Source organism: Chanodichthys erythropterus, chromosome 22 (assembly GCF_024489055.1).
Source record: "Chanodichthys erythropterus isolate Z2021 chromosome 22, ASM2448905v1, whole genome shotgun sequence".
NCBI lineage: Eukaryota > Metazoa > Chordata > Actinopteri > Cypriniformes > Xenocyprididae > Chanodichthys > Chanodichthys erythropterus.
This window is the reverse complement of record NC_090242.1, coordinates 22,394,893-22,420,395: the sequence shown is the minus strand read 5'-3', so window position 1 is coordinate 22,420,395 and position 25,503 is coordinate 22,394,893. Positions and strand designations below refer to the sequence as shown.

Here is a 25,503-nt window from a genome sequence, read left to right as displayed (position 1 = left end):
TAATGTTTACTAGCCCTGCTGGAAAATACAATTTGGTGGTTGTTATTTGGAAAACTGTCTCTCTTTCTCTATCTTTCTCTATTTTAGCTAGTCTAATGATCATCATTAGCTGGTACATAAAACAGCAACTTGTTGGTTATCACATTTTTGGTGGTTAAGCTGGTTTATAGAACATGGTGGCTAGCTAACCATTTAATGACCAGCTCATGACCTTCTTAGCCCTGCTAGAACAGAACTAGTTAGAGCAGTAAATTAGCCAAATTCATTAGCCCCACTGGAGAACCAATCTTAAAATGGTAGCAGTATTTTGGGACATGCTGGTTTCTACGCAGTCTAAGATGATCATTAGCTGGTAAACCAACTTGGACCAGCAACAAACATGCAGCTAACAGCTGGTCATACCAGTTTGAGGTGGTCAGGCATGTTTTTAGAACATGGTGACTGGTAAACCAGCTAATGGCAATCCTAGACCAGCAAGAACATAACTAGTGAACTAGTTAGAGAGGTAAAGTTTACTAGTAACTAGTTAGAGAGGTAAGTTTACTAGTGTTTTGGGACATGATAGCTGGTTTCTAGTTTCTAGTGAGCCTAAGATTGTCATTAACGGTTAAATCAACTTGGACCAGCAACAAACCAGATACTAATTTGTCATAGCAGTTTAAGGTGGTCAAGCTGGTTTTTAGAACAAGGCCAACTAATAATGACTAACTAATAATCTTAGATCATCCAGAAACCAGGTACCATGCCCTACTAGCTACTAGTTAGACTTCATAATAGGGAGTTAACTAGTCTTTTTACAATATATGTAGGCTTATAATGTGGATGTATACTTTATGGAAAACAAGAATCGCTTTGCACAATGATATATTGGACTTCTAACTAATTTATTACCATTGAATCTAATTCATAAAAAATTAAAAATGTAGTATAATTACAAATGCTACATCTGATTAGGTCAAACATATTACATTACTACCCAATATTGACGGGACTACACAATATGGTTTTACGATTCAAACACAAACATGTCATCAGATGATTTTTTTGCATTAGCCTACAAGTTCTGGGTTAAAACACGTTATGGTTACCGATAACGAATGAGGGACTGTCAGACCGGTGGTCAAACTTATCTTAACAAGAAACCCAAGGCGTGGAGGCAACTAATTAACGACGTGAGACGAAAAGTGATTTCCTTTCCTGTTCAAGAATAATTGGGCTCTGCTTCACCCGAACGCTCCGAACAGATGCAGTAACGTTAGGCTTCCAGTTCACACACTGGCTTTAAGCACATGACAAACTGTGCTTGGATAAGCCGCGAATCTCCATCAAATAAGAGCGCGATATTATTTTTTCGCCGCTGCACGCGTCCCGTCAGGTGGCAAGATTTACCTCTCGCGCTCAGAATTAACATAAATCCGCGCGCTCACCTCGTTTGTACGGATAATTACAGTCTCGCATTCTAAACCGTGTCAAATTCGATCTGATGTCACACACCGCTAGTGTAATAGAACACGGCCTTCCTGTCTATGAAATAATACAGTACCTGAGCACAACTCCAGTCCCACGGTGGCGTCTCTCTCTCCGGTCCTCCCGGGATCCAGCGACGTTCTTGCGGTCCCGTGCAACTGAGGCTCTTCTCCGAGCTCCGGATCACTCTCGCGCGTGTCGGGGAGGGGCCTACGAGCGGAGGGGGGACTCCTGGTCTGAGCATGTGCGGCGGGGTAGACACCGATGTATGCCCAGACACACACACACACACACACACACACACACACACACACACACACTCAGTCGATGACAATAACACTGAGATTGCAATAATGAATAAATTATGCATTATTTGTTGAAATAGTGCCATTATTCAAAAGCATTCGCGTGTAACTCAACATAATACTGTTCTTGCAGTATTATAATCAGAAGCTACTGTCCATCTCGTCAGCACCATGGACAGCGGCAGTGTACATTTCTAACTTGCCACTAGGGAGATAAACAGGGACACACTAAGCAGAGGCTGTGAGCTGATGGGTAAATCTACAGAGGAGGAAAAGACGCCTGAGGCCTGCAGTTCTCTGCAATAACATACAATGCTGGGGATAATTTGATTACTAACAAGAGAATTGGTCTGAACTTTACATTTTCTAAAGGCACATATTGTTTGCAATTGGATGTTCAGAGCTAGGTTAATTTGATAAGCTAGAAGAACCCAAAACAAACACAGCTGGATGGCTTTTTCAGGAAGTAAAGTAATATGTTGTTGGTGTCAAAAGTGATGAAACATAATTAAAACCTGCATTTAAGCTGCCCAAGATCGCTGACATGCATCTACACAAAATTCTGCTCCTCTATTTCTTCCAAAGTTCATTTTTATTCATTTCATAGATTTGTGAAGTAAGGCAGGGATTTGTCAGAAATTTCTCAGTGTGTGTTGAGATCTAGTCAGACACCCAGCAGGCCAGGCTGGGCAATGAGCTGAAATCAGATACGGAATCCTCCAAAGGAGCACTAGTGTCTAAAAAAACGTCCCAGAGTGCACTGGGCGTGGTCGGCTACGCCACGTAGATAAATGTGTTAATGTCCGTCTCGTCCCGTTTGATGTACTTTTGTTCTATCAGCCACTCGATCTGCTCTTTGATCATCTTTTTCTGGGGTAGAAACATGTTCTTTAGGATCTCCACCAGCTCCGTCTGAAGCTGGGCATTGCTGATCCTCTTCCTCATCTTCATAATCTGAATGATAGCTTCCTGTACAGAGTAAAGAAGAAGGAAGAGTTTGGTACAACTGAGGTTTCTTTCAGTGTTCGCATGTCTGAGAAATGTCTAGACTGAAATATTTCTCATGATTCTGATTTCAGCTTAAATGTTGGAATTTTGCTTTGTATACAAGTATAAATTGCCTGCATATGAATATCTTTACAAAACATTTTCATAAAAAAAAAATGAAATGGGTGAATTGGACCAGATGGTGAAGAAACAACAAGTGCCCAGAAAACATGGGAACTCCTTCAAAACCCTTTGAAAATCATCTGAGGATGCAGCTCATGAAATCACTGCATTTTTACAAAAACATGATTTAGTATGATTTATAAGATATTTTCATCATGGGGTACCATCACACACACACACACACACACACACGTATACATCTATATTTGTGAGGACATTCATTGACACAATACAATCTCTAGCTCCTTACCCTAACTTTACCCATCACAACTAAGTGCCTAACCCAAACCCTTACCCTAAACCAACCCTTAACCTAAATATAACCTTATACCTAAAATCAAGCCTTGTCCCTCAAACAGGCCTTTAAATGAGTCTCAGAAAGAGAGGATCGGCCAAAATGTCCTCACTCCGCTGGTCTAAATCTCAAACAGACAGACAGACAATGTGGCATTGATAGGTTTCATAACTTCAATACCTGTGTGCGTAATATCCTAAGTTGCACTATGCCCTCATTTTCTTCTTCACGCATTCTCTCTGTGGTGAGTTGTAATCGACCAATCAAATTGATCTTGCCTCTTTTCTGGACCTTTGAGTTTTTTCTGTGCAGAAGAAATCATTTAATTGAACTGAGGTCTGTTGAAATATGCAATTAAAGAATAATATAGTAGTCCAGCAATATTTGTAATAAATTAATAGATAAACTTTTATGTATATACCATTAAATACCGTTCAAAAGTTTGGGGTCAGTAGGATTTTTGTTTAACAAAATGAATTCCTTTCAGCAAGGGTCCATTAAATTGATCAAAAATGACAGTAAAAATTTTACATCATATTTCAAATAAAAGTTGTTCTTTTGAATTTTGTTCATCAAAGAATCATGAAAAAAAAAAAAAAAAATGCACAACAATATGAAGCAGCATAACTGACTATTAATAAGAAGAAATGTTTCTTGAGCAGCAAATCAGCATATTAGAATGATTTCTGTAGGATCATGTGACAATGAAGACTGGAGTAATGATGCTGAAAATCTCACAGAAATATAAATTACATTTCAGAATATATTACAGTAGAAAACAGTTCTTTTAAATTGTAAAAATGTCATATTCACTGCATTTTTGATCAAATAAATGCAGCCACGGTAAACACAAGAAGCTTAGCGACCACACATTTTTGAACAGTAGTGCATAAAGTGTGTTGAAAATATTCTTTCTATGCGTATGATTCATTAACACATATTTTAAAGTATTATTTGAATTATTCAACATTCTTCATCAAATGCAACCAGTGATGAGTGTCCTTACATTAAAGAAAACTCTTGATTGATGTAAAATACAGTGCCTTCCGCAAAGTCTTTAGGAGAGCCCACCACAGGTTCATATGACAGCACCTGGCGCTTTAGTTTGGGGAAAGCTACAAGAGACTGCACATTTAAAAACAACAAACAACCAAAAATTAATGTCAAATCAGATCCTTTCATTTTCATTCAACAGTATCAGATCATGTAGCTAACAGTGAATTGTTTAAACACAGATTGGGGAAATGCCATCAAAATAAAGACTCCGTTACCCAGAGTGTCCGGCGCAGCTCAGCGTCTGGAAGTTCCGTGGCTAGTTTCAGATTCTCAAAGCTGATCCTCTCTCTTGGCCTTTGGTTCCAGGCAAACAACACAGCTAACTGGAATGTCGTGACTTCTAAATCATACTGCCCGACTTCATTCTTGAATGTGATCTAGGGATAGAAGAGATGAAACCAATGTTGACCTGTTCCCTTGACATGACAGAGCCCTATAAAATGTCAAATTTGAGACAGAATCTCCAAATCTAGTGTAGCAAGAATACTGACATTTCAAAGACTAAATGAAAGTTTACAGCAACACAATTCACAGTAAAAGAGCTTGTGAGTATCAAAGTTCAGTGATTTTTACTTGGGCCATCTTGGGTCTTACTCAATAATTAGAAATGGCCAAATTGTTCATCCCCATTATTTGATATTCGATACTGCTTTACTGCACTCCATTACACGCCATTCGTTGTTAGGTTGATAGCAAATTTTAAAAGTTAAATTTTTAGCCTGGTCTACCTCAGCGCTTATAAATGTCAAAATAAATGAGATGGCCAATCAAATCAAAGAAGGCAGGCCTTAATGTTCACAGAAGACGAGTGACCAACAGTCCAATGATGCAAACTATACATCTTTATTATGAAATTTCACTGTTTTAAATGATTCAAAACAGTGTGTTTTGTAACAACGACAGTACAAAACACACAGACACACAACAAATTAATCTTCATGGAAAGCGTCTGGTTTCGACTCTCGCTTATTTTCACAGGAAGTAGAGCATGCCGTTATACAAAGGGCTGAAGCTGCCACTCACAATGCCATTGGACATCAGATGGTGCCAGTGTAATTTTCTGCCACTGTGATTTTTCTTGTAAAACTCTTCGACTTCAGGAATAAGATCTTCTAGTTCGGTGGGCAACGATACAAACACTTTCTCTGAACTCCGAGACCATGCTCCCGCATTTAAGATCTTTATATTGACAGAGTCGGCTGAAGTGTCAAGACATAAAAAATAATTAGTTCAAATGTACAGCAAAATAGTTGAGATGCATTATAAGACAGACATAACCGACCTGGTAATGCAAGTTTGTTGTGTTTATGCATTTCTTTGAAGGATTGATTTAAGTCTTCTGATACTTTGATGTCCTGGAACATTCTGGCAAGCTTGTTCACGTAATCTGCTGGCATTCCAACCTCCTGTACACACACAAACACAAAAATCACTTAAAGGGTTTGTTCACCCAAAAGAGAAAATGTTGTCAACTTTACTCCCCCTCATGTTGTTCCAAACCTGTATGAGTTTCTTTCTTCTTTTGAACACAAAATATGACAATTTAAAGAATGTTGGTAACCAGATAGTTGATGATAGCCATTGACTATGGAAGTCTACAGATACTGTCAACTGTTTGATTACCAACATTCTTTAAAATATCTTCTTTTGTGTTTAGCAGAAGAAAGAAACTCATACAGGTTTGGAACAACACTTTAGGTTTTTTCACTTTATCCCTTTAACAGAGATTCACTAAAAAGACTTTCATCAATAATCATAAGCGTGCTCTCAAGCCCACTCACCCTGAGCCACTCCACCATGTTCTCTTCAATCTCACTGTCTGCAGAAATGTCAAGAATAAGCCTGCGAGTCAAGTGCGCTTTGTGGTACCTCATGAAGACATCTTTGTTCTGAACATATTTTAGAACCAAGAGCTGCAATCAGTACATAAAAAGAAATAATTAACACATTGGATCTGATTTGGCAGTTGTAAAGTGAGGTGTGAATAACATTTGCAAAAAACACTGCTGCAATAACATACATATAATTAGTATGATTCTACCCACTCACCACTTCCTTCAGCTTGGCCTCTATTTCCTCTGAGGTGAGTTTCTTGCTCAGTGGAGTCTTTCTAAGGAGCATATCACAGTAGTTGGCCAGCAGCTCTGGACATTTAGACTCTGGTTGCGTTTTCAGACCCACACTGCAAATAAAGGACAAATAATCCAAACCAAATCCACAGTAATTAAAATATACCCCAGAAAAAAAGCAATTTTTCAAAAGATATACATGTATATATTGAGATCTTACCCTTTCTGTTTTAGAGGGAGCTCTAGTTTAAATATTGTTGCGTCATTCACTACTGCTTTGTATGCCTGTGTAAATATGCATGTAAAATAGGGAAATAAAATAAGAATGAAAAATGGAAACCAGCTTTTCAACATGTAAAAAAGATAGAGAGAGATACACTATTGTTCAAATGTTTGGGGTCGGTAAGATAATACTGCAAAAACTGTAATATTGTGAAATACTACCACAATTTAAGATAATAGTTTTCTATATATTTTAAAATTTGACAAAGTCAAATAATTTCTAGCAGCCATTCCTCCAGTCTTCAGTGTCACATGATCCTTCAGAAATCATTTTAATATGCTGATTTGGTGCTCAAGATTTTTTTTCATTTCATTTACATTATTTTCAATACTGAAAATGGTTTATCTGCTTTTTTTTTTTTTTTTTTTTTAGGATTCTTTGATGAGTAAAAAAGTAAAATAAAAACTGTATTTATTTGCAACAGAAATTTAAATGCATCCTTGCTGAATAGAACTTCATGTATTTTAAAAAACAATCTCACTGACCCCACTTTTTGAACAGTAGTGTATACATTTATATCAATTAGCATATATGAACATATTGTAATATTATTTTATCCATAAAAATATTTTTAATAACATTAATAATAATTACAGTGCTCAGCATAAATGAGTACACCCCCTTTGAAAAGTAACATTTTAAACAATATCTCAATGAATACAAAATCTATTTCCAAAAAGTTTTATATAACATCTGTTTAACTTATAACATGAAAATTAGGTTAATAATATAACTTGGAGAACAAAATTTTCAGTTTTACTCAAATTGGGGTTATGCAAAAATGAGTACACCCTACTGAAAGTCTCTGGAGGAAAGCTACATTTTAGACTACAAATGTCTAATTTAACAAGAATTCAACCACAGGTGAGTCTAATTATTCATTACACAGGAGTCCGGCAGACAGTTGACTATAAAAGGGTGTTAAAACCCCTTCACATGTCATGCTGTCAGCAATGGCACCACATGGAAGAGAAATGTCAGAGACCTGAGAAAGAAAATAATTTCTCTACACCACAAAGGTGAAGACTACAAGAAGATCAGCAAAGCTTTACTTATCAGTCAGAATACTGTAGCTAAAGTGGTACAAAAATTAAAAGATGGAACTGCAACCATTTCACAGAGACGTCCAGGTCGTCCACAGAAGTTAACACCTCGACAGGAGCGTCTTCTGATTAGAAGGGTTGAAGAAAATCGGCATGCAAGTTCACTGCAGTTAACTAAAGAAGTAGAAAGCCAAACTGGGGTGACTATTTCCTGTGGCACAATACGGCGTACACTGCAGAGGAATGGCATGCATGGGTGCCGTCCATGAAAGAAGCCTCTCCTAAAGCACAGGCACAAAAAAGTTTGCTAAGAGTTTGCCATGGCCCACGCTTACAAAGATGAAGACTACTGGGACTCTATACTCTGGAGTGATGAGAACAAGATAAATGTTTTTGGAACTGATGGCTTCAAAACTGTATGGTGTTGCAATGGTGAGGATTACAAAGACAAATGCATGTTCTCTACAGTGAAACATGGTGGTGGCAGTGTCCTTATGTGGGGTTTAATGAGTGCTGCTGGTGTCGGGGAGCTGCATTTCATTGATGGCATCATGAATTCACAGATGTACTGCTCTATACTGAAAGAGAAGATGCTACCATCACTCTGTGCCCTTGGTCGTTGTGCGCTTTTCCAACATGACAATGATTCTAAACACACATCTATGGCCAATGTTGGATTTCTGAAGAAGAACAGGGTGAAAGTGATTCATTGGATCCTGATCTGAACCCAATCGAACACCTATGGGGAATTCTGAAGTGACAAGAATTCACTCCATCCAGCATCCAGTCTCTAAAAGAGGTTATTCTTGAAGAATGGAAAAAGATAGATGTTGCAAAATGTTGCCAACTTGTTCATTCCATGCCTAGAAGACTTGGTGCTGTCATTAAAATCATGGAGGCCATACAAAGTATTAGATGTAGTAGTTTTTGTTGTGGGGTGTACTCATTTTTGCATCACCCTAATAGGAGTAAAACTGAAAAATGTGTAATCTAAGTTATATTATTAACCTTACTTTCATGTTATAAGTTAAACAGATGTTATATTAAACGTCTTGTTTTTGTGTTCATTGAGATGTGTGTTCATTTAAAATGTTACTTTTCAAAGGGGGTGTACTCATACTCACTGTGCACTGTATTATTTTTCTAGTGAAGTCTTTAAAAAGTGAATGGTTTGGATTACAGGTTAATTTTTTTGAGACTTACTTTATCCCTGGATGTTAGGAAACGTGGGTCATCTTGGAATGCTTCCTTAACTAATTTACTAAAGCGGTTAAACAATGTTAGGAGTTGCTCGACATATTTTTCAGAGTCCTGCAAAAATAAAACATCAATAAGTCATAGAGAGCATTAATTAAGAATTTTGAGAAACAGTTTGGAGTCATATTATGCATATTAGAGATGTGCAGCATGACTAATTTCTATAACGTTTAAACTGAAGTTTTATAACCGACTAGTCGGCTACTCTAAGAAACCACCAGAAAACAGTCAAAAACAGTCTGTATAAGAGATACATTTGAAATAGCCTACTTTAATCTATAAATCAAATTTTATTAATATCAACATTTTTTTCATAGAAATTAATATCACCATTTTGAATCCCGCTGAAATATAAATCATATACAGCAACGGTCAAAAGTTTGGATTTTCATCAGCCATTACTCCAGTCTTCAGTGTCACATGATCCTTCAGAAATCATTCTAATATACTGATTTGATACTCTCAATGTTGGAAACAGTCTTTTTTTTATAACCTGTGATAACCTGTGAATAAAAAGTTAAAAAAGAACAGCATTTATTTAAAATAGAAATCTTTTGTAACAATATACACCGTTAAATAGTTTGGGGTCAGCAATATTTTTTCTTTCTTTTTTGAAATAAATTAATACTTTTATTCAGCAAGGATGTGTTAAACTGATAAAAAGTGATGGTAAAGACTCATGTTGTTAGAAAAGATTCTATTTTGAATAAATGCCGTTCTTTTTAACCTTTTATTCATCAATGAATCCTGAAAAAAGTATCACAGGTTCCAAAAAAATATTAAGAAGCACAGCTGTTTCCAACATTGATAATAACTGAGTATCAAATCAGCATATTAGAATGATTTCTGAAGGATCATGTGACACTGAAGATTGGAGAAATGGTTGATGAAAATTTAGCTTTGCATCACAGAAATAAATTATATTTTAAAGTATATTAAAATAGAAAAACATTATTTAATTTTTTTCTGTATTTTTGATCAAATAAATGCAGGCTTGATGAGCATATGAGATTTTTTATAAAAACATTAAAAATAGAAATGTGTCCAAACTTTTGACTGGTACTGTACATACAGTACGCTGTGCTTGCCTTGCATTATGATCACTGTACATTAAGCTTAAGCGTTCACTTAATCAACTTTAGCCAATATAGACATATTTATTAAAATCAACTAAATCATAAGCCAGTACAAAGTACAAACTAAATATTATAAACAGAATTCCTCAAATAACAGTTAGTTAACATTTAAATTTAACAAGTTAACCTATGTCAAGGTATTGCACCCACCACTTTAACGTGTTCAAAAAAAATGAGTATTTCTAATGTCAACTAGCAGCAGTGGTTTCGTTTAGTTGACTAGTTTTACACATCCCTAATGCATATGCATAAAAATATCACACACATTCACAAGGAATAACAAAAATTAATTTTCTAGATCATTCAGTGATTGCACTAACCACAACTGGACTCATGTACAGGATTCATGATGCAACTGTCAGATAAAGAAGTCTTTACTCACTGTGGTAATGGTCTCCGCTGAAGCCACCATATCAGCCAGACCTGCGTTCATGATATGATCCTCCAGGTCCTTCAGCATAGGCTCAATCCCACTGGGCACTTTGTCCATCAGCGAAAACATGAGGTGCAGCTCTGTGAAAACACACCAACAGCAGAACATACACATTTCAATAACATTAAAACAGATTGAAACAGTACAAAAAATATGAAGTTCCTGTATTTGAAGCTCTAAAGCCAAAAATTGGGGATTTCCTTCCCTTTACATATAATGGTTGTATGCTGTTGTGTTTGTTTACAGTTGAAATGGGTCGGTGGACTTAGTGATTAGCACACAAACACACAGATGGTGGGATGGGTAGGGAGGTGTTGGCAAGATATAGATGGGAACTGTGTCCCATTGCCAACCTGAACTTGCTGAGCCTTTGGTGCCAGAGCTCCTGCCGTACTCACTCTCTGTCTCGTTCCGCTTGATCATTCCCGGACATTCGGCCAGGATTGTCTCTTTGAACGACGTCACCAGCACATTCACACAACACTCCATTAGCTGAATAAACGCAAAAGGCACAAACCGAGCACCCGATGTTAGTATGCGAATGTCAAGTCAAGTGCACACTACAAAAGCAGTATTTAATAATGCGTCACCACAGGGTCTTGTTTTGAAGCATTTTTGGTACAGGAAACACTCACTGCCTGGACGGAGTTACATTCACGTCTAGTTTCCAGATATCGAAGTGCACGCTTCTCCTCTTCTCTTAACTTGCCATCTGCCTGTCAATCAAAAGCATCACCTGAGATGAACAACTCTCAAATATTGGGACACATAATTATGACACTTCAGAAATGTGCTGTGATTGACCGTTCATACAGATAAACTCTCGGGGTAGAAAGCTGAAGTGTCAACTAAAGTCGAATAAAACCTGCCACAAATAAAACACAGAAAAAACTGCCACAGCATTAAGGGCATAAAACCTGAACAGAAAATACTGTGACTATGGTCAAAAGTATATTATCAACCGAAACTCAAAATCAAGATGTCCAGTTTTTCTGAAGGTGATTATATAACAATAATAATGAATTATCAATATTATTATAATTTCTAAGACAGAATTACATTACTATACTAAAACAACTGCTTTGTTCAATAAAAAAATTATATTTCATAATAAGTATATTCATAATTTTACTTTACACTATTTTTTCTATTTTTTTTTTTTTTTTTTTACTTTACAGCATTACATTTCTTGCGTCCCTCAAGCTTCCATTTTCACAGGAAACTAGGGATGTGCAATGATTAATTGCGATTAATTGTTTGCAAAATAAAAGTCTGTGTTTATGTAATATATGTGTGTGTTCTGTGTATAAAAAAAAAAAAAAAAAAAAAAATTATATATATTTGTTTTTTTTTAGAATGATTTCTAGAACTATATCATTGTTGTTATTGTCCTTGGTGTGAATTGGCCTTAAAGGGAAATGAAAATTCTGTCATCATTTACTCACCCTCATGTTGTTCCAAACAAACCTGTATAAATTTCTTTGTTCTGTTGAACACAAAGGAATATATTTGGAAGAATGTCAGTAACCAAGCAGATCTCACTCCCTATTGACTGCCATAGTATTTATTTTTCTTACTATGTTAGTAAAAGGGGGGCGAGATCTGGTTGGTTACCGACATTCTTCCAAATATCTTCTTTTGTGTTCAACAGAACAAAGAAATTTATACAGGTTTGAAACCACTTGAGGGTGAGTAAATGATGACTTTTTTTTTTTTTTGGATGAACTATCCCTGAAAACACAGAATCATGAGCTGCTTCAGTGTAAAAGAACACAGTGACGCTCTAAAACACAACGCATTTCAAATATTCAGTCTTGACATGTTATTTTTGACAACACTAGATTTTCAGATTTTCCAAATTTTATGCAGTGCAGCAGTTTGAAAATACACTCACATATTTCATATAGTTCTGAACGCCGTTCTGTTGCAGATAGGAAGGTGCTTGTGTCTTGTAGAACCTCTCTGTGGAATCCAGATATGCCTTCTCAAAATTCTCTCTATAGATCTGGAGCTTATCATCAGGGTTGGAACACAAATTCACTGTGAGACACAGCAGAAGACAAGAGTGTCCATCAGGAGAGGTCCATCTGGACAGAATCTGAGTGTCTTAGCATTATGAAAGCCTTACCATATGACTCGCGCACTCCAATGACAAGCTGCGAGTCGAATGCTTCTCCTAATCTCTCAGCATGGACCAGTTTCATAGCACTGTCCTGGAGCCGGTTCTTTATGTTACAGAATATAGACTCGTTCCATGTGTCTAGCATAAGCTTTAGCAAAAAAAAGGAAACAAATGATTAGTATAGATGTGTTGTGCATGTATTGTCATTTAAATGATAATATAGATTGATGTAAAGTATATGGTCAAAATACAGAAAAGGAAAAGGCCACCTTTCTAACAATACTGTCTTCAACGCTGGACTTCTTATTGCTCCCCTGGTTGCCCAACAGGGTGATCTCTAACTTGCAGAAGGGCTTAGGTAGAATATCACACTGTGTGAAGAACTTCCTCCACTCCACAATGTAGGCTTTAAGCAAAGCCGTGTCGTCTTGGTGACTGAGCACTCGCTGAAGTAGATCAGAAAGAGTAAGAATAGACTCAGCATGCATTGATTACAGGACTGGGATTACAGGAATAGGGTTTATTAATTTCTCAGAGATATTTAAAAAGATTATCTTCACTTTATTATAGGTGCAAATGCGGTATACCGTACGTACTGCCTGTGCTTGCTTGATGAAATCTAGGATGTCTTCTTTTAGTGCCTGGTGAATCTTTGCCGGACCTTTGTCGTCCCATAAACACACTGCATGGACGTCTCTGCAAGTCAAACACAGGAACAAAAGAAAACCTAAAATTTGACTGTACTCATTGTGCAACAATCTAACCTATAGTTTAAAATCTGTTAGTCCTGGTTGCTATTATTGGCCATCAGTTGAATAAATAAAACACCTCAGTCTTGTACAGTAGTACACTGAGTTCTTGATATTTCTGTCAGCACAAACTATGTTACATCGAAGACAACTTACGAGAACAAATCGAACCACTGCTGCTTAGTAACTGACTCCTGACGGAGTAACTTCAAAACAATGGGCCGCATCAAATCCCATTTGTCTTCAAACTGCAGGGAGCCTTTATTCTGAGAAAGGAGATCCAGGACAATAATTGTTATGGGATTTATGCATTTAGAAAAGAAAAAAAAAAAACATATTTCATTTATTTTACTTTAAGGGATAAATTCAAACAAAACACTAACAGAAGGTACAGTGCAATATAATATATGTAAATAAATTATTAAAGCTTTATGATTAGAGACAAGAGGCACCAGGTGAGATTCGAGCTTGAAATAAATCAGATAACGTTACACACAGGCTGAATTAAACATAACATTTAGATGATCAACTTTTGGTTTGCAGTTTTATTCAAGACAAAAATACATCTATATTTCACATTCTCATTATCCACACAATGCAGCCCCATGATAGGAGGAAGTTTTGTGGTTGAAGGTTGAGCAGTGAGGAGAGACATCCTGGAATAGAGCTCTGAAACCCTAAACATTATAACTATACTAGCTCAAAACCTCACTAGCTACAATAAACAACTCGAACAAGGTCGTTTCAAATGAACGCGTCATGTTTAGCGATCTAATTAGAAGCTGTCAATCACCGGGTCACAGGATCGCTGTCATAACACTATTGGAGACGCAAACGATGCAAAATATTCTCACATTAAGGGACCACCTACCTTCAGTAAATGAGACGCCATGTTTCTTCAACTTGGTCCCCGTGCAATCTCGCGATGTTTGAGGAGGTTTGGTTGCTAGGGAGCATTGCGACAGACTGCATCAGCAGCCCTGTCTGATATCGCTGTTATATATATATATATATATATATTCATACAGTAGCTTTTGTCTTTTCTGTACATACTAATTTACACAAACTAGAATTTATTTTTTGATTCATGCTATTCAAAGGCTTATTTATCATCATGCTATTAAGTAGTGCCAGTGTGATAAATATTTCACAGGAATAGCGTTAGTTAACCTAGCAGGGTCAAAAGGAATTGTCCTGTCCTTGAGGGTTTAGTTATCATCAAAATTATATTATCTCTGAACCGTAATCATCCTTATCGAAGGACACGAGGAGTTCTGTCCCATAACAGTCTGAAGGCCGACCAGCTGCTACTGTATAGAAATTACAATTCTTATTAATCACCGCTAGAAATAAATGTAACGGCTCAGTTACATTATCGCCATTATTACAAAATGGCCATTTCCAAACTATTAATCTTTAAAACCACTTAAATACAATTCTGATCGATTTAGGATACCTAATACATGTCCGTTGCACACAACTTCCGTGTGTGCTGCCATTGGTCACAATTTAATATAGAGGAAGTACCTTTAGCTCCAATTGGCTGTTTGGGGAAATGGGCGGGGTCTTAAGTTGGCAGAGCGCATTTATGATTTCTCGCCTTCATTGAAAGACGATGATACTGTGGTTGGACTTTATCTGATTATTCGTAAACTGCGGACATGCCGGATCAGTCACATTCAGGTATTTAACAGACACTTGGTTTTATTCTTTTACTTGTAAGCACGTGATGTTGTGTTTTTTAATAAGCCTAGCTAATAGCATGGCTAACACTGCAGAAGGTAGTGAGATTGCTGGTTTGCTTTGCGCTATCAAGCTATAAAACTTTTAGGACTAAAACGCAAGATAATTCTTTCTGTTCTATTAATTAGTTCACCCTAATTTGATTTCTGTGATCAAGAAACTGTTTGGTCTGTTCAATATTGTTTAAAGTGCCTGACAGGTCGCCACGTGCTCTGATAGTGCCGCCGCACTAAACCATCACAGCTTCAGATGTTCCGCATTTGTGGCCGAAGCGCTCGTCTGCATATGTAAACAGAGCTATTCAGTCGAACTTGAGCCCATTTTATTATTATTTTTCCGGCAATTTTTTTCAGGCTTATGATGATATTTTTGAATTAGGTGTCTTTAAAATGAATTAAAGGTGAATTGTAATTGCTACATGTTTAGCTTTAGTATTTTCAATCATATATATTTTGTTTAGAGGCTATGTCTTGATTTAGTGTAGGTTTTTAGAGTATATTGTACACTTTTATTCAAGTACTTTACGTTGGTGTACGTTTCCTTTTAATTTTTGTATCATGACTAGGGTTGCCAACTTCTGGAAAGGAAAATAAGGGACACACATGTACCACTCAATGAGTGTAATTTCAGTATCTGCAGTTAAATATGTGTATAAAAGATGTATAAAGGGTTCTCAGACATAAACACATGTGGGTAATTTTGTGTCAAAATCAGCCAAATTTCAGAAACTTTGACTTTAGAACAACATCATTATTTTATTTTTACACAGAGATTGTCTGTTAGTAAAATCTGTTGATGTTAGCAATCTTTGTTGCATTATATGCCAACAGTTCAAAAATGGCAAAAAGCACTTTTTTTGTGCAAAGTTTGCATTTCTTTAACTCCTATTACAGATATTGTATACATTCTAATTCTTAACAAACTTTTCTTTCCTTATTTTTTAAGGCCCAATATGGTTAATTTCCAGAGATAGGGATCCCAATGTGCCTCCATGAGTAAATTGGTACACGTTTTCAATGGTCGCACATTTTTCTGAAGAACAAATAATGTTGAAACTAGAAATGTATCTAGTTTTTTTTTCTATCAACGCAATTGAACATTCCTGTCTGAGTGCCATAAATAGTATTTTTCTAAAATCTGTGTTCCTGTAATTCTAATAGTATTAAAGATATCTCAATATCTGTCTATATTCTCATTCTTGATAAACTTTTCTTTTGTAATCTTCATTTTAAAGGCCCTATGTGGTTCACTCCCATAGATATAATGTGGTGTAAAAAATTGTTGAATTTGACCCATTTCCATTTTTCATATATAGCTACACCAACGGATATTAAACATCAACCTCGATTCAAAAACAAACTTAAAAACTAAAAAAAAGACAGGAAGATAGGCCTACATAGATGGCATAAAATTTGAAAGCAACTGAACATCTTAGAAATTTCAGCCAATAAAGCATTTTTTTTAAACAATGGCACTTAATAGTTTGAATGTTGTTGCAACCATGTACGAATAAATAAATTCATATTTCGAAAATTAGCCTAGTTTGGTGCTTGAGACTTTATTTATTTGTGTTTCAATAATGAGGTCAAAGAATAGCCTATGCTACAAGTTAGGCTACTTAAAGGGATAGTTCACTCAAAAATGAAAATTATGTCATCATTCACTCGCCCTCAAGTTGTTCCAAACCTGTATACATTTCTTTGCTCTGCTGTACACAAAGGAAGGAAGTTTGTAACCAGGCCGCTTTGGGGCACCATTGACTTCCATAGTAGCAAAAAAAAAAATACTATGGAAGTCAATGGTGCCCCAAAACTGTTCAGTTTAACACATTCTTCAAAATATCTTCCTTTGTGTTCAACAGAACAAAGAGATTTATACAGGTTTGGAACAATTTAAGGGCGAGTGAATAATGACATAATTTTAATTTTTGGGTGAACTATCCCTTTAAATGTGTGTAACATGTTTTTTATCTATTTAACAACATTAGCAATAGGGAGATTGCATGTTTTCTTGCGTAGCTGAATGTTGTTAAAATCAAAACGCGAACAGTGATTTGCCGTTAGCGCGAGACCCGCTCGCTGAAGTAGGAGCGACCAGCCGGCAGAGGACCAACCTTCTGCAAACGGCTCTTCGCAAATTTGTTTCAAAGGAACGATTAATTCTCAATTTAGAACATATGCCTGAGAATATGGGACAAACTGCTTTTCCGTATACCTTTTATATGGAACGCTTCATTGATGCCTTAAATATGAGACGATTCCGTATTATACAGGATGATTGGCAACCCTAATCATGACCTTTAGTTTACATTAAACAAGAAAATCCCCTTTTTATTAAAGAGGCCCACCTGAGGTCAGCATTATTGGGCATACATTCCTGAAAAGATTAAGATTATTTTCTCCATTAATAACTAGATGTTACCCAACATCAAAGCCTGTGACTTTCCTTGAAGTTCTTTCTACATCAAACCCTGTGACTTTCATTAAAGTTCTTCTTGAATTCTCTAGGTTCTTGAATTTTCTAGGTCTCTGTGTAAAATATGGATCGTGAAGTGGGAGAGGACTCGTCTGAGTGTGGAAGCTTGGGAACTCTCAGCCGCTGTGGAAAATTCCTTTGTGGTCCACGGAATCTCGCGCTCAAAGAAGTGTTTACATGGTATGATCTCTCTTGGTTTTAAAATGTTTTTAAGTTGCAGTTGTCTGCATATTGATGGTATTTCTTTCATAGTAATTTGAGAGTTGTATTTACAGGCAGCTCTTCAAAACTATTGTAATGGGTCAGGCCCTCTCCATGCTGATATGTGGGACTGCAGTTACATGTCAGTATCTGGCAGATGCTGGGGTCGAGACGTCAGTGCTGCAAAGCTTTCTCAATTACACCTTGCTGCTGCTCACCTATACTTTAGTCTTAGCCTTCAGGAGAGGTACGCTGCAGCACACCTTCCCTGCATGGAATCGCTCACTCACTACTTTTATCAGATGTTTAGAAGGGCAGAATAATTTTTCCATGACCATGCTTATCATAGCAATGCTCCAAATTTTAAATAAAACTCTTTAAAGGGATAGTTCACCCAAAAAATGAAAATTCTGTCATTTACTCACCCTCAAGTTACTCCAAACCTGTTTGAGTTTCTTTCTTCTGCTGGACACAAAAGAAGATATTTTGAGGAATGTCGGTAACCAAACAGTTGACTGTAGCCATTTGCTTTCATGGTATGCTAAATAAATAAATAAATACTATGGAAGTCAGTGAGGTCCCATTCTTCAAAATATCATCTTTTGTGTTCAGCAGAAGAAAGAAATTCATACAGGTTTTTAACAATTTGAGGGTGAATAATTGACCCTTCGCAAAGACCCGCCCCCGCTGTCAAGCCACACAGAGTAAAAAACACACCGCGGAGCAAAGAGGACACTGACAACACGTCAACAGACAAGGCAGAGCAGGTTACTTATGATATTAAACAAAGTCCGAGCTTTCAAATTGTGTATTTTTTTTTTTTTAAGAAATTCAAACAACAAAAAACATTTTGTGGCTCTTTAATGTGTTGTGACAGATCGCTGTAGCGCCTCATCTCAAGTGGCTCATGAACCGATAATCTGTTCCTACTAGTTAATTTATAGCATCAAATGAACTTGAGAAGGAATGTTGTTTCAAACGCGGAAAGACGCAAGTACACACCATTTTTCAAGTTCAAGTCCACTGAGGTTAATCTTCTAACTCCTGACTACTTTGTCAGACAAAATGGCGGATTCGGTGTTATGATTGGTTAGATCGCTTGTCAATCAAACTCCCGGTGAAGGGTCAATTTATGACAGAATTTTCATTTTTGGGTAAACTGTCCCTTTAAGGATTCATTCCTGTATGTCTGATCTTGTGGATTAATGCTGCCTTCATGTGCTATCAGAATTATCGTAAATACAAGTTTCCTAGTTACAAATTGATCGTGAATGCCCTCTCAAGTCGTAATTATCACTGGGATGCTTGAAGATTATTTTCATACACAAGTTCCTGAGTTGGGCGGACCATAAACTTTAAACATGGTGGAGGGGAGAACGATTGCTGTTATGACTGGAATTCTTTATTTGTTTTTTCCACAACAGCTACACCACCTTGTTTTGCCATTAAAGTAGTGCATATTTACATATATATATGAATAATCATTTAAAATGTATTTTGTGTTTTATACACAGCAAAAATAGCCTGTATTTTACTTAATTTCCAGAATTGTCAGCAAGCTGGCTATCTAGATAGCGCTGTGAATATTTATATAGTTGTCAATGAAGGGGATGCTAAATATCGGTTTGGCTTCAATAAGGTTTTCTCAATAAATCGGGGAAAATAAAGCTGGTGTCCTCCATGATTCCTGTTTTTTTTCTGAAAGCAAAGCACTTGAATGCAATGAGTTTGTAATCACAATTTAAGAAGAGGGAAGTAGGACATTTCTGATAGCAGATGAAGGCAGCAGAAAAGTCTTTAAATGATTTATTGAGTCTTCTCAACATGCAAAATTAAAATTTGGTACTCATAAAAACCATTTTCCTCCAGCAATGCAATATAGTAGAGAAGATATGCTATATTTTTTCAGCTCGCAGCAAGGATTAATTCTTTTTTCCCCCCATAATTTAGGTGAAAATAATATTATTCAAATTCTAAAAAAAAAGTGGTGGAAGTATTTTCTGATGGCTCTTACGGATGTGGAAGCAAACTACACTGTTGTGAAGGCATACCAGTTCACTACACTTACAAGTATACAGGTAAGAATACACTCCTCTTAGTTCAGAGGAAAAAATACACACATTATTCTTTGTAGCATTTGTGTCAATATAATGTAATATAATGTAATGTAATGTAATATAATATAATGTAATATAATGTAATGTAATGTAATATAATATATAATATAATATAATATAATATAATATAATATAATATAATATAATATAATATAATATAATATAATATAATATAATATAATATAATAACTTATGTGTTGTAGCTGTTGGACTGTTTTGTGATCCCGGTTCTGATGGTGCTCTCGTGGATCTTCTTGAAGACTCGCTACAGACCATTGCATTTTGTAGCTGTGGCCGTTTGCTTGCTTGGGGTCGGGGCGATGGTGGGAGCAGATCTGCTGGCGGGGAGAGACCAAGGCTCAAGTAAGTACTGTACTTTATACTAGGCAGGGCCGGTTCTAGACATTTGGAGGCCCTAGGCAAACTTTATGTTGGAGGCCCCCCAACATCTGTTATTAATTTTTATAGCTACACATTTATATATATATATGTGTTTTATTTGTCCATATTAATCAAAGTTTAATTAAGGTAATCTCTAATTTATTTACAGTATCCTAACACACCTACCCCCTATTTGGGATAACAAACTGTTTAGGCTCACAGTAAAATGAAATAAAAGGAAAATCACTTAAGTAAATTAACATCATGCCTTAATCATTTTTTGGACAGGATTTTCCCCTCCTGTTGAACCAATTTAAACTATGTTGTCATATGTATTGCAGTGCAATTCTTCAAATATGCACTACACACTCTTAAAAATAGGTTCCAAAAAGGAGTTTTTACACAGTGATGCCATAAAATAACCACTCTTGGTTTCACAAAGAACCTTTCAGTAAACGATAGTGCACTCTAAAAAATGCTGGGTTAAAAAAAAAAAAAACAATTTGGGTTGAAAAGGGACAAACCCAGCAATTGGGGTGTTTTAACCCAGCGGTTGGGTTAATTTTTTTTTTTTTTTTTTTAAACTCAACTATTGTTTAAAAATGACTGTATTGCTTGCTTAAAATGAGCCCAAAGTATGCTGGAAATGAACATTTAACACGTTTAATTAATAATAATTAAACAATAAACATTTAAGATGCTTATTAATAAATTTTCACCTTTTGATTATTATTGTGTCTAGTAATTAGTCTTTTTTTTTTTTTTTTTTTTTTTTTTACAAACCTATTTTTGGTTCATTTTAAGACAGCCATATAGTCATTTTCAAACAGTTGGGTTAAAAAAAACAAATGCCCAGCGCGTTGGGCAAACATTTAACTCCATCCGCTGGGTTTGTCCATTTTCAACCAAGCATTTTTTTAGAGTGTGGAACCAATTATTATTATTATTATTTTTTTTATTAGGGTGATGAACATTCTAAAACAATGTAACGGAACTTCTTTTTTTTCCGCAGTAAAGAACCTTTTGTGTTATGGAAAGGTTCCATGGATTTTAAATGTTTAAACACAGAAGAGAGTAGGCTACACAAATCAACTACTATATAGTAAAAGTGAAAGAGATAAAAAAAAATTCTAAGCATTAATACTTAATTACTTTTTACAATTGCACGCTGATTTTTCAATAAATATAACAATATTTATGTTTGCTACAAACTGAAAGTAAGTAGCTTCAGTATTGGTAGTGTGCTCCCGACGCAATGTCATTCATTACGCACAAATTTAAAGTGTCTATCAGTCTGGATGCGTTGACGGCACTCACGCTCTTTTAAACTCATAAACCGGCAAATGATATATTACATCAGTCCAAAAGAGATGATAACAACTCGCACAACTACATTATGAACTGCACTTCTTTGAGTGCCTGTTTTAGCCTTTCGCTTTGCACCCCATGAAGGATGTTCGTTTTGGCGCAATCATAATTCAGTGACTTAAAGCCAGTCAGCTGCAGAAAAGTTGCATTTTCGTACTTTTTTTTTTTTTTTTTTGTCATGTATATAGAAGGTGGGAACCACTTTGATACGGTGACAATAGTTGGTTTAATTACAGGTGAGAGTCACTGTGAATTCATCTATATCCAATGGAAAAAGAGCCTAGTATTTTGCTTGGGGGATGTTACGGTAGTGGAGGCAGGAGGCCCCTCCTCTATGCCCGAAGCCCTAGGCAACTGCCTGCTCTGCCTATAGGTAGCGCCGGCCCTGATACTAGGGGGCAAAAAAAGACTATGCTTTATTACTCCTGTTACAAATGATAAGCTTATGTGAAATGAGGACGACTGGGTGAAGAAAATGAATGAAGAATTTATCATAGGACTGTAGTTTGTGTCTTGCTTGAAATCTTGGACAAAAATAGTTGATCTGTGTTCCTCTTTCTTGTGCTTTTTCTGTCACTGCAGGTAGTCATGTGTTGTTGGGGGATGGACTAGTGCTGGTCAGTGCTGCTCTGTATGCAGTGTCTAACGTCTGTCAGGAATACACAGTGAAAAACCTGAGCAGGGTGGAGTTCTTGGGCATGATTGGGCTCTTTGGCACCCTCATCAGCGGTTTGCAGATGTAAGTTGTATGTTCACCACCTAATTTTCAAAGTATAAACAGCTTTCTAAGTGAAATGTCTACATTGTGAGATAAGAAAAATAAAAGCTATATGTACACTACCGTTCAAATGTTTGGGGTCAGTAAACTGACAAAGACATTTATAATGTTACAAAAAAATTCTAATTCAAGTAAATGCTGTTCTTATTAAAGTGCCCCTATTATGCTATTTTAAAGGTTCCTGATTTTGTTTTGGAGGTCTCCTAGAATAGGCTTACATGCATCCAAGGACAAAAAAAAAAGAACATTGAAGATTGTCTATGTAAACCCCTCCTTTCTGAGAGCCTACTCTGCTCTGATTGGTCAGACGGCCCAATCTGTTGTGATTGGTCTACCGATTACAGCATGTGAAACGCCCATTACCATATCTGAATTTCAACTCCGGAGGATTTCCTCAGTGCTTGATACACAGCGATGCAAATTATGGCGTCGGTTTTTCTGTATCAATTCCAGCACGAGTCCTCATCCTTGGATTTCGCAGCACTGATGACAATGCGAACCAAACTCTTCCAGTCTCAGCTACAATTACAGTGTTTGAGGGCAAGTCAAAGTAGACGTTGTTTGTCTGAAGCCAATGAAATCTGTAGGTTGGCATAATGCAAATTTTGTTACATTTTTACATCGGTTTGTTACAGGGAGTGAGCTAGGAATTGCTGATGACTTGTTACAGCAGTTCAGAATCAATTCTTTTAGCTTTTTACCTTTAATTGTTGTGCACTTTGATCTTTAAAATGTTGTAGACCTTTTACATTCACACACAGCTATATTAAACACTGCATGAAAGGTAATATTCGAAAAAGCATAATAGGGCACATTAACTGAACTAAAATGTATTAGAGTTTCCACAAGAATTTTAAGCAGCTGCAACTGTTTTCAACATTGATAATATTTAGAAATGATTCTTGAGCACCAAATTAGAATGATTTCTGAAGGATCACGTGACACTTAAGACTGGAGTAATGATGCTGAAAATAAAATATAAATTACATTTTAAAATATATTGAAATAGAAAACTTTAAATTGTAATGTGACTTTTTCCCCCTCAAAAACAATAAAAATCTTACTGACCCCAAACTTTTAAACATTATTGTAAATGTAAGTCATTAGCCCTAGTTCTGATCTGTGATCTGTCCTTTTTATTTTAAAGGATTATTCTTGAATCCAAAGCTATACCGGACATCAGCTGGAACTGGAGAACATGTGAGTAACTAAGTGTAAAATGTTGCTTTTGACATTGGCAAAATAGAATCCATCATTGGATAACTACAGTAAATAATTGTATTTGTATTCTGTAGGCCTGCTCTTTGTTGCATATACTCTGTGCATGTATGGGTTATACAGTTTCATGCCTGTCGTGGTGAAGATGACCAGCGCCACTGCTGTAAACCTCTCACTGCTGACTGCCGACCTCTTCAGCCTCTTCTGTGGCTTGTTCCTTTTTCACTACAATGTGAGTAGAACAAATACATATTCAGAAAATCAATAAAAGTGTCAGGACAAAAAGAAAAAAAGATTAAAACATTTTCCAATATCTTTGTCTTTGTCTTGATAAAATAATTGGCCAGAGGTTCTAGAGTTGTCTTGATCACGTACAATTTTTATTATTATTATTATTTTTTTTTTTTTCTACACAGTTCACCGGCCTGTACATTGTGTCTTTTGTGGTGATTACACTTGGTTTCATCATGTTCAACGTCGTACCGACCTATACAGCAGATCAGCCGTATGCCACTGATGAGGCGTATCATCTTGCTTCATCTGCAGATGTCCAACAAGAGGGAGGTGTTGTAGATCGGCTGCAGAAGGAAGAACATGATGATCTGGATAGGACAGTGTTCAATCACAAAGCACACTGCAATGGGCTTTATTAATGGAGTACCTTAGAAATCAACAGTAATGGATTACTGTACTGACAGTAATGGATTTCTGTATTGTTTTGCCAAAGGCAGCGTTTAATTTTTATTTTTATGGATTTTAAATCCACTACAGTGTGCCTTCGGTCTGTATTTTTATTTATACCAGTTTGTGTATAAATGTTATTTAAATCCGCTGAGATTTAAGTTCCGACAGTACATTCAAACAAGAAAATTCTTTTTGCAGAAAATAATGCACTGAGCTGTACAGTACTAACTTAAACCTCTTGAGGTGCTAATATCTCCATTCTAGATGAGATGCTGTTTCCAGTATTATTACTTGTATTAACATTATTTATCTTTGTAGAGTTCTTGATTTAAGGTTTTTTTTTTTTTTTTTACTTGTTACAAAATTATGAAAAGTTATGAAACTGTAGATAAGAAAATTACTTGAACATTGAACATGTACAGTATTTTATGTATGTTTATATTTCATGTATCCACATTTGGAAATGATTTCTGACCATTAAAGTGGTTTTTATAGTAAAATTAAAGTGGTTGTCTCATAGTAAATCAGTAATAGTGGTGTTTATTAAATATATGTAAAAGTTGGTTTTATAAAACAATTTTGTTTTCTTTAATTTAATTCAAAAAGTAAAACTTAAATATATTCTAGATTTATTAAACAAAGTAAAATATTTCCAGACTTTTTTGTTTTCATTTTGATGATTACAGCTTGCTGCTCATCAAAATAAAATAAAAAATCAGCATCTTAAATTATTAGAATATTTAATTTCAAGTTATATTAAATTGCCATTCTCAGGGTATAAATACTGGGATTAGGTCAGTAATCCCAACAGCAGTCATGGGGAAGTCTGCTGACTTGACAGTTGTCCAGAAGACGATCATCAAGACCCTCTACAACAGGGATGGACAACTCCGGTCCTGGAGGGCCAGTGTCCTGCAGAGTTTATCTCCATCCCTGATAAAAACTCACTTGCCTATAACTTTCTACTAATCCTAAAGACCTTGATTAGCTGGTTCAGGTGTGTTTGATTAGGGTTGGAACTAAACTCTGCTGGATACTGGCCCTCCAGGACTGGAGTTGTCCATCCCTGCTCTACAATGAGGGAAAGCCACAGAGGGTCATTGCTGAAAGAGCTGTTTGCAGAGTGCTGTGCCAAAGCATATTCATGGAAAGT

At 36.2% G+C, this 25,503-nt stretch overlaps 2 protein-coding genes across 6 annotated transcripts; one reads left to right on the top strand and one right to left on the bottom strand.

Annotated features, from left to right (window-relative positions):
* Positions 1 to 2,077: 2,077 nt before the first annotated feature.
* On the bottom strand, positions 2,078 to 14,378 carry cul5b (cullin 5b). Of its 4 annotated transcripts, none has more exons than XM_067375773.1 (19): positions 14,257 to 14,378; positions 13,542 to 13,651; positions 13,224 to 13,332; positions 12,906 to 13,082; positions 12,643 to 12,784; positions 12,409 to 12,554; positions 11,150 to 11,230; positions 10,868 to 11,006; positions 10,464 to 10,594; positions 8,892 to 8,999; positions 6,583 to 6,647; positions 6,343 to 6,475; positions 6,075 to 6,206; positions 5,576 to 5,699; positions 5,317 to 5,492; positions 4,509 to 4,670; positions 4,244 to 4,362; positions 3,418 to 3,541; positions 2,078 to 2,741 (listed from the first exon to the last, which is right to left on the bottom strand). In XM_067375773.1, the coding sequence occupies exons 1-19, from the start codon at positions 14,275 to 14,277 to the stop codon at positions 2,547 to 2,549; spliced, it is 2,394 nt and encodes a 797-aa protein (XP_067231874.1). In that variant the 5' UTR covers positions 14,278 to 14,378; the 3' UTR covers positions 2,078 to 2,546. The 4 variants fall into 4 exon arrangements, with proteins under 4 accessions (XP_067231874.1, XP_067231876.1, XP_067231875.1 ...); XM_067375775.1 differs by having other exon boundaries at positions 10,913 to 11,006; XM_067375774.1 differs by having other exon boundaries at positions 13,233 to 13,332.
* Positions 14,379 to 14,951: 573 nt separating this feature from the next.
* slc35f2 (solute carrier family 35 member F2) lies at positions 14,952 to 24,845 on the top strand. Of its 2 annotated transcripts, none has more exons than XM_067376605.1 (9): positions 14,952 to 15,068; positions 17,636 to 17,783; positions 17,879 to 18,051; positions 19,755 to 19,882; positions 20,125 to 20,284; positions 22,253 to 22,409; positions 23,596 to 23,648; positions 23,744 to 23,898; positions 24,083 to 24,844. In XM_067376605.1, the coding sequence occupies exons 2-9, from the start codon at positions 17,668 to 17,670 to the stop codon at positions 24,317 to 24,319; spliced, it is 1,179 nt and encodes a 392-aa protein (XP_067232706.1). In that variant the 5' UTR covers positions 14,952 to 15,068; positions 17,636 to 17,667; the 3' UTR covers positions 24,320 to 24,844. The 2 variants fall into 2 exon arrangements, with proteins under 2 accessions (XP_067232706.1, XP_067232707.1); XM_067376606.1 differs by having other exon boundaries at positions 14,972 to 15,068; positions 17,653 to 17,783; positions 24,083 to 24,845.
* Positions 24,846 to 25,503: the final 658 nt, after the last annotated feature.

What these genes read in the sequence shown, in the direction of transcription:
- cul5b (XM_067375773.1), bottom strand. Translation starts at nt 14,277, where the DNA reads ATGGCGTCTCATTTACTGAAG. An exon ending in TGGAGTGCGCGAGTCATATG is followed by an intron (nt 12,555 to 12,642) that starts GTAAGGCTTTCA and finishes TGTGTCTCACAG; the next exon opens with TGAATTTGTGTTCCAACCCT. An exon ending in CAACAAACTTGCATTACCAG is followed by an intron (nt 5,493 to 5,575) that starts GTCGGTTATGTC and finishes TTGACACTTCAG; the next exon opens with CCGACTCTGTCAATATAAAG.
- slc35f2 (XM_067376606.1), top strand. Translation starts at nt 17,668, where the DNA reads ATGGATCGTGAAGTGGGAGAGGACTCGTCTGAGTGTGGAAGCTTGGGA. An exon ending in CAGCTGGAACTGGAGAACAT is followed by an intron (nt 23,649 to 23,743) that starts GTGAGTAACTAA and finishes TGTATTCTGTAG; the next exon opens with GCCTGCTCTTTGTTGCATAT. An exon ending in TGTTCCTTTTTCACTACAAT is followed by an intron (nt 23,899 to 24,082) that starts GTGAGTAGAACA and finishes TTTTCTACACAG; the next exon opens with TTCACCGGCCTGTACATTGT.